General features: G+C 44.1%; 1 protein-coding gene across 1 annotated transcript; it reads right to left on the bottom strand.

The window, feature by feature from the left end:
* Nucleotides 1-935: 935 nt before the first annotated feature.
* LOC115778002 (uncharacterized) lies at nt 936-8,670 on the bottom strand. The gene is made up of 7 exons (XM_030726016.1): nt 8,627-8,670; nt 2,609-2,656; nt 2,434-2,481; nt 2,166-2,346; nt 1,861-1,959; nt 1,698-1,775; nt 936-1,604 (listed from the first exon to the last, which is right to left on the bottom strand). The coding sequence occupies exons 2-7, from the start codon at nt 2,644-2,646 to the stop codon at nt 1,407-1,409; spliced, it is 642 nt and encodes a 213-aa protein (XP_030581876.1). The 5' UTR covers nt 2,647-2,656; nt 8,627-8,670; the 3' UTR covers nt 936-1,406.
* Between the last annotated feature and the right edge of the window lie 4,578 nt (nt 8,671-13,248).

Here is a 13,248-nt window from a genome sequence, read left to right as displayed (position 1 = left end):
GTAATAAAGACATTTTGTGAACCAACTCTGGTCTTGGCTGCGTTTTGGGTTCTGGCTGATTTTGCTTGTACGTTACAGCTTCACCCATGAACTGTTTTCCCGCTGGTCAAATTGTGAGCAGTGAAAACCTGGGAACATGTTCTTTGAATAGTTGGTTTGTGTGGAATAATTGTGGCTTATTGTCCCCCATATATATATATATATATATATATATATATATATATATATATATATATATATATATATATATATATATATAATTTCTTCCGTCACGTGTTCTTGGTTCGAGACCAGCTAGTTTGCGGGGCTGGAGTTGAACCCATTTTTCGGCCAAGCACCGAGTGCTTCCGCTGTGAAAAACTCGCATTATGGTTCAAATTACCGGCTCCGGAACCCTGTTGGTGGGAAAGAGGCTTGAGTGTGTCCTTTTTTTTTTTTTTCCCAGATGTTCTGCCCCAGCTGATTCCACCCTCCCCTCATTTTCTTTGTGTATTTATTCTATCGCTCTTCCCCTTGTCAGTTGTCAGATTATTGTTGTCCATGTGGCAGTGCTTATGTTGATGTGTTTGCCGTGCTCCTCGTGTTCTCTAATTTCCACTGATTTTAGGATTGTAATCTGATTAGGTTTTTTTTCAGCCTCAATAAAGTCTTGTTTTTCCATTTATTTCTGTGTGTCTTCCTCTGCGTCCTCACTCTACATATACACACACACACACAATTCAGCAGCCATTTGAACATAAAACCAGTAACAAATTGTTATCTTAAGAAGAGAAATTTTTGTCATCTTTCTGATAACATTAGTAACAACTGAGCAAAAAACTTTTATTTCATCATGGATTATAATGTCATTAGAAAAGGCCCAATACAATGACAATACTTATTTATTGTTGAAAAAATAAAACCATAAAAGTAATTGTGCATAAATTTCAAGAAAAAGCACAAACACACAGCAAAAGAATCAGATAAGAAACTAATATCAGTTATTTTCTGACAAAGTGTGCGCCATCTGTTTTCTATATTTTGTGGTGTGTGTGTGTGTGTAGGCCTATTCTTATATGTGGACATTGGGAAACCTTTTCTAAACACACTGTAGTTGACCAGAAATAATATAACAGCTATAAAATGTACTATAACGTGTACAAAATTAATGTAACATGCAGCTGAGAACAGTATGTATGGTCAGGTTGTCACATGAAATGCTCCAGCTGAGGTTGCCAAACATCTTTAGTTATAGATCCACTTCAGTATTCTTTTTCATATGTGGCTGGTTTGCAATTTATTTTCTGAAGGATCATTTTTATTTCAGTGAACAAAGTTTTTTTTTCACATTTAATGAACTACATTAAAATAATCTCCCTATAATCACTGTAATCTTCTATTGGAGTTGTGAATTTTGGTTATTTTATTTAATTGACAGAGGTTTTCATATCTCGAGGGAAAATATCCCAACCATCCATCCCTGGAATGTGATTCTGCCAGTCCAGCTGAAGAGGAGGATTGTTTAAAGCCAACAAGCAGCCCAACCAGTAGCATTCAGAGGCTAAAAGTCTAAGCTGCACCATGACATCCTCTGAGTAGTGAGCTTCATATTCACAAAGAAGAGTCTGAAGGGGAGAAAATTCAAATTTACCTGACATAATATTGCATTTAATTCATGAACATACCCCTAAGCTCTTTTGTTTTAAAGTCTCATCTACCTTCAGAAGATCTTCTTTGCTGCTGTGGTACACAGACATCTGAAGATTGTGAATTGCTAATTGTTTTTGTTCCTTGACCTGGAACAAGACAAATGCTGCTTAAAAAAGTACAGTAACACAAACCTTAACAATCCAGTTTTAGAGAAGATTTTCAGTGCAGTACCTTCTGAGGAGTTTGTCCACTTCCGGTTTCAGTCAGACCAAAAACTTCTATCTGCTCCTTCTTCTTCTCCATTTCATCTGTTGCAGCTTTAAACATTTTCTGTAAAAGTTAGTTTTACGTTTAAGTTTAACTAGTTTACAAACAAACGATGACAGTGGCAGGAATTTAAAGTTGAAAGTTTGAACTGAAACTATACTTCTCAATAGGGTTTATTCCAAACCAAAACTAGATATTACTGATAATACTATAAAAAATGATAATCAGTACTTGTTACTGAGTAATGTCACTGCAATATTCAGCTGTACCTGAATTAATACTGTGATAAACTTTGGGGTGATGTTATTGGATTTCAGATGATCTTTGATTTGGGGCCACCGCAGAAGCTTCAGTTGGTGATAAAATCCAGTCAGTCTGGATTTAGTGACCGAATATTTCATCCCATCAGGGTAATTTTCATTTGTTGAAACAACATCCTCTGATGCTAGTCTATTCAAAAGACAGAGTGAGAAAACAATTTCTTGGTCAAAATTTGAGGAGAATGTCAATGTGATCCCCAAATGATCTGGACTGTACCTGTCTATCACTGTTTTCAGTTCTTCCTCTTTCTGTCTCAGAGCAGATCTGTTGCAAGTCAAAGAAAGAACAAAACAAATGAAAAACTTGTGATTAAACATATAATTAAGTAAGAATTGAATTAAATGTTGAGGTGAGCTACAGTTATTCCTCTTCAAAAAAAAGTAACACTCACCTTGCCTCAGAAAGTTTCTCTTTGAAAAATGTCTCCATCTCAGTCAAACTGTGATAAAACAAACAACTAGTCTGCTTAAAAGCAATCAGATAACAGATTTAGTAATAAAATCTCTGGTTCGGTGAACATTCATGAATCATTGAATGGTCAGGTGTACCAAACAATTGTCTTTCCTCACTGGGTACTAAAGAAAAAGCTTTGATTTTAATTTTCATTGTACTGTAAAGGATAATTCTGATTAAATCAACCTATTAATGCATTTTTTCTTATCTTAATGACCTCATAGTCCCATATCACCCCAATAAAGCACTCAGACTACTGGCTTATTTGTGATTCCTAGGATACTTAATAGGGATGGTATGATACCACGTTTTTATGCCCGATATTGATTCCAGTGTTTTACATTTGGCTATCTGCCAATACCAATAGAAATCCAATCTTTTTCAAAAACCATTGTTTTTAAATGCCTGGACGAATTTTTCACAAGCCAACAGTCTCACACACAAACAATCGCTCTATCACCTGAAGCCTGTTGCTCCTATGTGAGAAGGTGATGCACTGGCTTATGGCATGTTGCAAATTTCATTAGGGCTGCAACTATCAGTTATTTTAGTGATCAAGTATTCTATCAATTATTCCATCGATTACTTGAGTAATTGGATAAGAAATACTTTTTTTTGTATTAACAGTTTATGTACATATTTTAACTTCCGTACTGCAGTTTTTCCCTGTGTGAAACAAACAGGGTGGATGGAGCAGCTACAAAGTTCTCTTTTCTTCACTTACTGATCAGGTGGTTGATGAAGGACCTCCAGCTGTTTCCAGTAAAGGTTTAATGGAGGTTACAGGCGGAAAAGCTTCTTTTGTACATAATAAAAAAATTTCCTTTTATTCCGTCTGAGCTCACCATCTCTTTAACAGCTCTGCCTCTTTGCGCTTGTGCAGACAGACTGCACTTAAAACAGCTGACTGCTGCTATTGTGTTATCAGTATTTATGTTGAAAAATTGGAGGCTGTGTGAGCATAATGTTGTAATGCTTTGTATTCACAAGCATTCTCCTAAATACGTTTCTACTGCAGGTCTATATTTAGCCACTAATCAGGGATTAAAGTATAAAAAATGGGGAAGGGGTCCTTCCGGTACCAAATGATCGCTAGTGCTAATGGTGGTGTTCGCTAGCAAAATGTGGTTATAGCAGTCCTTTCTGGGACCTGAAGTAGAGAAACAATAACAGCTGAAATTTTCAGCACAGCAAGACGAACACACAAAAACAGTAGAGAGCGGTGGAAATTTGTTGTTCCAAGATGGCGCCGGTGAGGTCAGCAGCCGTCGTACCTGCTCCTACGCTTTGTTTGTATATATTAGGTTTAGCTCTAATTTTGGACTTTATAATTCCGCCTGCTCTGTGTCATATCACGTATGACAGACAGACTCTTTTTAATATCAGAATACAGCACTCTGGCTGTATTCTGACACCTTTTTCTCCCGACCCGACTTGGCCTCGGGAGATACTGCGTTTCCAGTGGGCCAGCTCAAACAAAGGACGGACCAGGTCACGGACAAGGCCCCGAGGGAAAAGAGCCGGCGTAAGAGAGAGGCTGAGGCGCAGAGCGCACCAAACGCCACTGCCGAGCATCCTGTTGGCTAATGTCCAGTCACTGGATAACAAGCTGGACGAACTCAGGGCCAGGATACAGTTTCAGAGGGACATAAGGGACTGCAACATCATCTGTCTCACGGAGACATGGCTGACTCCCCTCATACCGGACCACGCCGTACAGCCGTCGGAGTTCTTCAGTGTTCATCGCACGGACAGAACGAGTGAGTCTGGAAAATCAAGAGGAGGAGGTGTGTGCCTAATGATTAATAACAACTGGTGTGACAGTAGGAATGTTGTCCTTCTGAAACAATCATGTTCACCTAACCTGGAGCTCCTAACCCTGAAATGCCGTCCCCACTACCTGCCCCGCGAGTTTACTTCGGTCATCTTCAGCGCCGTCTATATTCCACCTCAGGCGGACACAAACACTGCACTATCCGAGCTACATGAGGCTATTTCCACCTATCAGGCTAACCAGCGTGATGCGGCTCTCATCGTAGCCGGGGACTTTAACAGTGCAAACTTGAAAAAGCTGATACCGGAATTGATTCAACACATCGACTGCCCCACCAGAGGAGAGAGGACCCTAGACCACTGCTATTCTCCATTCAAAGATGGCTACAAAGCAAAGCCTCTTCCGCCTTTTGGGAAGTCTGACCACACCTCTGTACTTCTCATGCCGAAATACAAACAACGGCTCAGGCAGGAACCCCCTGCTGTGAGAGAAGTGACACGGTGGTCTGATCAAACAGAGGCCGCTCTGCAGGGTGCGTTGGATTCAACCGACTGGGACATGTTTCGCAGCAGCGCGGGCGGAGACATCGAGGAGTTTACGGAAACTGTTGTGGGATTTATTGGGAAAGTTGTTGAAGACACTTCACTTAGGAGGACCATCAGGACTTTTCCCAACCAGAAGCCGTGGGTGGATAAATCTGTCCGCGACGCCCTGAGGTCCCGCACCGTTGCCTACAACTCCGGCCTCGCCTCTGGGAACATGGAGGACTACAAGGTTGCATCATACAACGTCCGCAGAGCGGTGAAAGAGGCAAAACATCGCTACGGCCGCAGACTGGAACAGCAACTACAACAGTCTGACCCCAGGGGACTGTGGCAGGGACTACGCACCATCACGGACTACAAAGCACCACACACACACCCGGTGAGTGCCGACGCTTCTCTGGCTGATGAACTCAACATCTTCTTTGCGCGCTTTGAGTCGGGAAGCCGACAGCCCGCTGCGCTCCCGGCCGGAGGGGCGGAGACACTCACTGTGACGGAGCGCGACGTGAGGAGGGCGTTTAGACGTGTAAACACCAGGAAAGCGGCTGGACCAGACGGTATTAGTGGACGTGTCCTTAAGACCTGCGCTGACCAGCTGGCACCTGTGTTTACAGTGATATTCAACCTCTCACTGAAACTGTGTGTGATTCCCACCTGCTTTAAAAAGTCCATCATAGTCCCTGTCCCAAAGAAACCACACCCCAGCAGCCCCAATGACTTCAGGCCCATAGCACTCACCTCTGTGGTGATGAAGTGTTTTGAGAGACTCATCAAGACATTCATCACCTCCTCACTGCCCACCACCCTCGACCCACTACAGTTTGCATACCGGCCAGACAGATCCACAGATGACGCCATATCCTTCCTCCTCCACAAGACCCTTTCACACATAGACACTGGTAAGGGGAACTATGTGAGAGTGCTGTTTGTAGATTACAGCTCAGCATTCAACACCATAGTTCCCTCCAGGCTGGTCTCTAAGCTGCTGGACCTGGGCCTGGGCCCATCCCTGTGCAGGTGGGTTCACAGCTTCCTGACCAGCAGACCACAGGTGGTACGAGTGGGTCACCTCACCTCATCCTCCCTCACCCTCAACACTGGATCCCCCCAAGGCTGTGTGCTCAGCCCTCTGCTGTACTCACTGTACACCCATGACTGCGAGGCCACGTCAGAGTCCAACGTCATCATCAAGTTTGCTGACGACACTGCTGTTGTGGGACTAATCTCTCACAATGAGGAGACAGCCTACAGGAGAGAGGTCTCCCGCCTGGAGAACTGGTGCCAGGAGAACCACCTCCTGCTCAACGTCAGCAAAACAAAGGAACTGATCGTGGACTTCAGCAGGAAGCAGCAGAGGGACTACCATCCACTTGTCATCAGTGGTGCTGAGGTGGAAAGAGTGGACACCTTCAAATACCTGGGAGTGACCATCTCACAGGACCTGTCCTGGACTCATCACATAAACATCACTGTGAAGAAGGCCAGACAGCGTCTCTACCTCCTCAGGCGGCTGAGAGACTTCAAGCTCCCACTCAAGGTGCTCAGGAACTTTTACACCTGCACCATCGAGAGCATCATGCGTGGGAGCATCACCACCTGGATGGGAAACTGCACCAAGCAGGACTTCATGGCCCTAAAAAGGGTGGTTCGTTCAGCTGAACGGACCATCAGAACCACCCTCCCCAACCTGCAGGACATTTACACCAAGCAGTGCAGGCTGAGGGCCATGAAGATCCTAAAACAGCCCAGCCACCCCGGACACTCTCTCTTCTCCCTGCTCCCATCAGGCCGGCGTTACCGCTGCCTGACGACTAAGACTGAAAGGTTGAAGAAGAGTTTTTACCCACAAGCCATCCGTCTGCTCAACTCTGAGCCCTAACTGGACCATTATTGCACAGTGTAAATATTATAATTTAAAAAGTGTGTATAGTGTATAGTATATAGAGTATAGTGTATAGTGTGAATTACTTTTTTTTATTTTTATTCTTCTTATTTATATGTGTGTGTATATAAGGTTGCAGGTACAAAATACATTTCACTGTGCATTGTACTGTGTATAACTGTGCATGTGACAAATAAACACTATCTTATCTTATCTTATCTTAAATTTGGAAAAACATGTCAGCGATGAGCCACTCAGCGTTAAAGGGAATCCATCGCAAAGACGGAGAATTTTTTAGAATCTGAGGGTGTTTTTTCTAACTCTTGATCCCCAGTCCAGTCCAGTAGGTGGCGGTAATACAGCTATAAGCTGGTTTGGTCGACCGCAAACCCACAAGAAGAAGATGATGACAAAGAACTGTAATTCAGATAATATCAGTGAAATGCTATTTAATGGATCGAATTGCATTTTTTATTTCTTCCCAATATCCGATTCAGTAATTTAGGTCAGGATTGGACCGATACCGATACCGAATATTGGATAGGCGCATCCTTGAGTAGAATGGGAGCCTTCAGCTTTCAGGCCTCTCTTCTTTGGAGCCAGCTCCAAGTCTGGATTCAGGAGACAGACACCCTCTCTATTTTTAAGATTAGGCTTCAAAATTTCTGTTTTGAAAAAGCTTATAGTTAGGGCTGGATCAGGTGACCCTAAACTATCCCTTGGTTATGCTGCTATAGGCCTAGGCTGCTGGGGGGGTTCCCATGATGTGCTGAGTGTTTCTTTTCCTTCACCTCTTTTTACTCTGTTTATATCCCACTCTGCATTTAATCATTAGTTATTACTAATCTTCCACAGCATGTCTTTTGTCCTGTCTCTCTCCCCTCAGCCCCAACTGGTCTCAGCAGATGACTGCCCCTCCCTGATCCTGGTTCTGCTGGAGGTTTCTTCCTGTTTAAAGTGAGTTTTTCCTTCCCACTGTCACCAAGTGCTGCTCATAGGGGGTCGTTTTGACTGTTGGGTTTTCTCTGTTATTATCGGAGAGGCTTTACCTTACAACACAAAGCACCTCGAGGTGAATGCTTGTTGTGATTTGGTGCTATATAAATAACTATATAATTAAATTTAATTGAATTTTTTAACAATGACAAGTCATAAAAAATATTCAGTTATCTTCCTACCCCAGCACAACTTTTATTAGCTCTATCTAGTATGTCTTAGTTTGTAAAACCTCATAACCTCACAATTATGATGTCTTGGAATTTAATATTTAAATGACTCAGAACTTAACCTAAGCTAGCAAAGATTGAAGACGAACACTGTCAGCCATGAACTGGCCTCCCCAGAGAGTGGATCTCAACATTATTGAAGCAGTTTGGGGTCATCATGAAAGAGAACGGGAAAAAAATTTCCAAAGAAGAGCTTTGAATGTCCTTCCCAACGCCTGGAGAACTATTCCTGATGACTGCTTTAGAAAATTACAATAAATTGGCCAGGGACTACAGATGGTAAGTAGCATGTAGCTAGCTCACCTTCCCATTTTCATTGAAAGAGTGGTGGCTCAAAACCTTTGCACAATACCAGATGGGCTCACAGCTGATATTTAGACAAATTAAACTGTCAAGATCAAAGTCAGAAGAATTGAGTGGTTGTTGCTGCAGTATACAATATCTTGAATTAAAAACAGAATAACAAAAAAAGAACAATCCAGCAAATATTGACATGATAAATGTTTAATTTTATGCACGTATGCAGCACCTGTGTGTGACTGACTTCAGTTCTTCCTCTTTCTTTTTAAGAGCTGATCTGTGAGAAAATGAAAAGAATTAAAAAAAAATTATGCGGTGACTGAACAAGTTATGAGATCTATCATATGAAGTAAATGTCTGAGATCAGGCAAACTGAATCATTAGTGTGAATGCTTTCGAGCATTCACAGTAGTTTTATGCTGTTATTTCTTTCTTATTATGTATTCCCTGTTTTTCTGCATGTAACTACTTCAACACCATTCAGCTTAGAAGAACCCTTCAACCACAATTTGATTCCTCTTCTTTAGGAAATGACTACTTGTATTTTTTTCATTCAAAGCTATTATGTTAAATAATTTAACGTTGTCTAATAATTTTCCCCATTCATTCTTCAAATCCTCATTCAACCTCATTCTTTTCAACTCTAGCTGAAAGTCTGTAGTAGTTACAGACACCATTTAAAACGATGCCAAGACATTTTCAATATCTTTTAAAGTTTTTCTTCAGTTCCAGTTTAAATTTCATGCTTTCCTTCACCCTTTTAAGAGTTTATAATGTATTGCATGGGCTAGAGTGGGGGGGGGAGACTTCAAATTCTTACTCAAATTCTTCTCTGAAATTTTTCCTTTTAAAATTGACACTGTATCCACAGTGTTCACTCTACAGTCATTATTTTACCCTCAAAAAGTAGAGCTTCTCATCTAATTTCAAACAGTGAGTCTCTCAAGACAGATGTAAACTTTATAAACTGTGAGGATTCAAGTAGAGGGAGCACCTTCCAACTCCTCCATTAAGATCAAATGTAATTTTAGAGAAGAGATTTGCTCAACATCACAAAAGTCCCTCTTTTTAAACAACTCCCATAACCACATTATTGACCTCAGGAAAATAAAAAAAAACTCACTGTTGCTGAGAGCAAGTCCTTGCGATGCTCACAGCTCAAAAAGTATTCTATAGAAGCTAAGGTTTTTGATTTACAAGCAGTTGTTTGACAGGTGTACTGAGACAAATTTAACAGGGATTTGGCACAAATGCTACGTTTCCACCGTTGAGGTGCCGATGCTCGTGCCAGTGCTGGTGTTGGTTTCAATGATCCAGACAAACACTTAAGAGTGGGCCTGCATTTCCACTGCACTTTATGTATGAGTGTGGGCGGAAGCTGAAGGGCAAAAACATGGGAGGACCCGCTCCTCTTTCTTGTGCTGCAAATACATTTTACGGTCCAAACCAAACTACTGCAGCATCTGTGTGCAGCACAGAGGTAAACACAGACAACAATTAGAGCAAAACGACAAGTGCGCACTTTGTGTCCTTTTATCTGTGATATGAACTGATACAAAGCAGCAAGTTCAGCCTCAGAGCCCAACCTAATTCACAGCCGTGAAAATCACATCGCTGCTGTAATACACACCATGCAGTGAAACAGCGATAAAAAACTTTATGTTGAGATAGCAGAGTCACAACTTTCTGCCGCTTTCGTCACGCGTTGAGGGACTGAATTTTGGCAGTTATAGAGTTCACCTGACAGCTTTCGGCAGCTGTTTTTAACTGGTGGATTTAAGTGTGGAGGAGCATTCTGATTGGCAGATTGAACTTTAAACTGATTGGTGGATCTCTCTTCAGCACGCATGTGACTCAAACCTGAGTGGTTGTTCTTTTTTACATTAAAAAAAAAGTTCACCAAGATGGCGCTGGTGAGGTCAGCAGCCGTCGTACCTGCTCCTACGCTTTGTTTGTATATATTAGGTTTAGCTCTAATTTTGGACTTTATAATTCCGCCTGCTCTGTGTCATATCACGTATGACAGACAGACTCTTTTTAATATCAGAATACAGCACTCTGGCTGTATTCTGACACCTTTTTCTCCCGACCCGACTTGGCCTCGGGAGATCCAGCGTTTCCAGTGGGCCAGCTCAAACAAAGGACGCGGAGCACCCAGGTCACGGACAAGGCCCCAAGGGAAAAGAGCCGGCGTAAGAGCGAGGCTGAGGCGCAGAGCGCACCAAACGCCACTGCCGAGCATCCTGTTGGCTAAAGTCCAGTCACTGGATAACAAGCTGGACGAACTCAGGGCCAGGATACAGTTTCAGAGGGACATAAGGGACTGCAACATCATCTGTCTCACGGAGACATGGCTGACTCCCCTCATACCGGACCACGCCGTACAGCCGTCGGAGTTCTTCAGTGTTCATCGCATGGACAGAACGAGTGAGTCTGGAAAATCAAGAGGAGGAGGTGTGTGCCTAATGATTAATAACAACTGGTGTGACAGTAGGAATGTTGTCCTTCTGAAACAATCATGTTCACCTAACCTGGAGCTCCTAACCCTGAAATGCCGTCCCCACTACCTGCCCCGCGAGTTCACTTCGGTCATCTTCAGCGCTGTCTATATTCCACCTCAGGCAGACACAAACACTGCACTATCCGAGCTACATGAGGCTATTTCCACCTATCAGGCTAACCAGCGTGATGCGGCTCTCATCGTAGCCGGGGACTTTAACAGTGCAAACTTGAAAAAGGTGATACCAGAGTTTACTCAACACATAGACTGCCCCACCAGAGGAGAGAGGACCCTAGACCACTGCTATTCTCCATTCAAAGATGGCTACAAAGCAAAGCCTCTTCCGCCTTTTGGGAAGTCTGACCACACCTCTGTCTTTCTCATGCCGAAATACAAACAACGGCTCAGGCAGGAACCCCCTGCTGTGAGAGAAGTGACACGGTGGTCTGATCAAACAGAGGCCGCTCTGCAGGGTGCGTTGGATTCAACCGACTGGGACATGTTTCGCAGCAGCGCGGGCGGAGACATCGAGGAGTTTACGGAAACTGTTGTGGGATTTATTGGGAAAGTTGTTGAAGACACTTCACTTAGGAGGACCATCAGGACTTTTCCCAACCAGAAGCCGTGGGTGGATAAATCTGTCCGCGACGCCCTGAGGTCCCGCACCGTTGCCTACAACTCCGGCCTCGCCTCTGGGAACATGGAGGACTACAAGGTTGCATCATACAACGTCCACAGAGCGGTGAAAGAGGCAAAACATCGCTACGGCCGCAGACTGGAACAGCAACTACAACAGTCTGACCCCAGGGGACTGTGGCAGGGACTACGCACCATCACGGACTACAAAGCACCACACACACACCCAGTGAGTGCCGACGCTTCTCTGGCTGATGAACTCAACATCTTCTTTGCGCGCTTTGAGTCGGGAAGCCGACAGCCCGCTGCGCTCCCGGCCGGAGGGGCGGAGACACTCACTGTGACGGAGCGCGACGTGAGGAGGGCGTTTAGACGTGTAAACACCAGGAAAGCGGCTGGACCAGACGGTATTAGTGGACGTGTCCTTAAGACCTGCGCTGACCAGCTGGCACCTGTGTTTACACTGATATTCAACCTCTCACTGAAACTGTGTGTGATTCCCACCTGCTTTAAAAAGTCCATCATAGTCCCTGTCCCAAAGAAACCACACCCCAGCAGCCCCAATGACTTCAGGCCCATAGCGCTCACCTCTGTGGTGATGAAGTGTTTTGAGAGACTCATCAAGACATTCATCATCTCCTCACTGCCCACCACCCTCGACCCACTACAGTTTGCATACCGGCCAGACAGATCCACAGATGACGCCATATCCTTCCTCCTCCACAAGACCCTTTCACACATAGACACTGGTAAGGGGAACTATGTGAGAGTGCTGTTTGTAGATTACAGCTCAGCATTCAACACCATAGTTCCCTCCAGGCTGGTCTCTAAGCTGCTGGACCTGGGCCTGGGCCCATCCCTGTGCAGGTGGGTTCACAGCTTCCTGACCAGCAGACCACAGGTGGTACGAGTGGGTCACCTCACCTCATCCTCCCTCACCCTCAACACTGGATCCCCCCAAGGCTGTGTGCTCAGCCCTCTGCTGTACTCACTGTACACCCATGACTGCGAGGCCACGTCAGAGTCCAACGTCATCATCAAGTTTGCTGACGACACTGCTGTTGTGGGACTAATCTCTCACAATGAGGAGACAGCCTACAGGAGAGAGGTCTCCCGCCTGGAGAACTGGTGCCAGGAGAACCACCTCCTGCTCAACGTCAGCAAAACAAAGGAACTGATCGTGGACTTCAGCAGGAAGCAGCAGAGGGACTACCATCCACTTGTCATCAGTGGTGCTGAGGTGGAAAGAGTGGACACTTTCAAATACCTGGGAGTGACCATCTCACAGGACCTGTCCTGGACTCATCACATAAACATCACTGTGAAGAAGGCCAGACAGCGTCTCTACCTCCTCAGGCGGCTGAGAGACTTCAAGCTCCCACTCAAGGTGCTCAGGAACTTTTACACCTGCACCATCGAGAGCATCGTGCGTGGGAGCATCACCACCTGGATGGGAAACTGCACCAAGCAGGACTTCATGGCCCTAAAAAGGCCGGCGTTACCGCTGCCTGAGGGCTAAGACTGAAAGGTTGAAGAAGAGTTTTTACCCACAAGCCATCCGTCTGCTCAACTCTGAGCCCTAACTGGACCATTATTGCACAATGTAAATATTATAATTTATAAAAGTGTGTATAGTGTATAGTATATAGAGTATAGTGTATAGTGTGAATTACTTTTTTTTATTTTTATTCTTCCTATTTATATGTGTGTGTATA

The sequence above is a fragment of the Archocentrus centrarchus genome, unplaced genomic scaffold (assembly GCF_007364275.1).
Source record: "Archocentrus centrarchus isolate MPI-CPG fArcCen1 unplaced genomic scaffold, fArcCen1 scaffold_92_ctg1, whole genome shotgun sequence".
In the NCBI taxonomy this organism is placed as follows: domain Eukaryota; kingdom Metazoa; phylum Chordata; class Actinopteri; order Cichliformes; family Cichlidae; genus Archocentrus; species Archocentrus centrarchus.
Note: the sequence above shows the minus strand (reverse complement) of the source record. Positions and strands in the feature narration are given on the sequence as shown.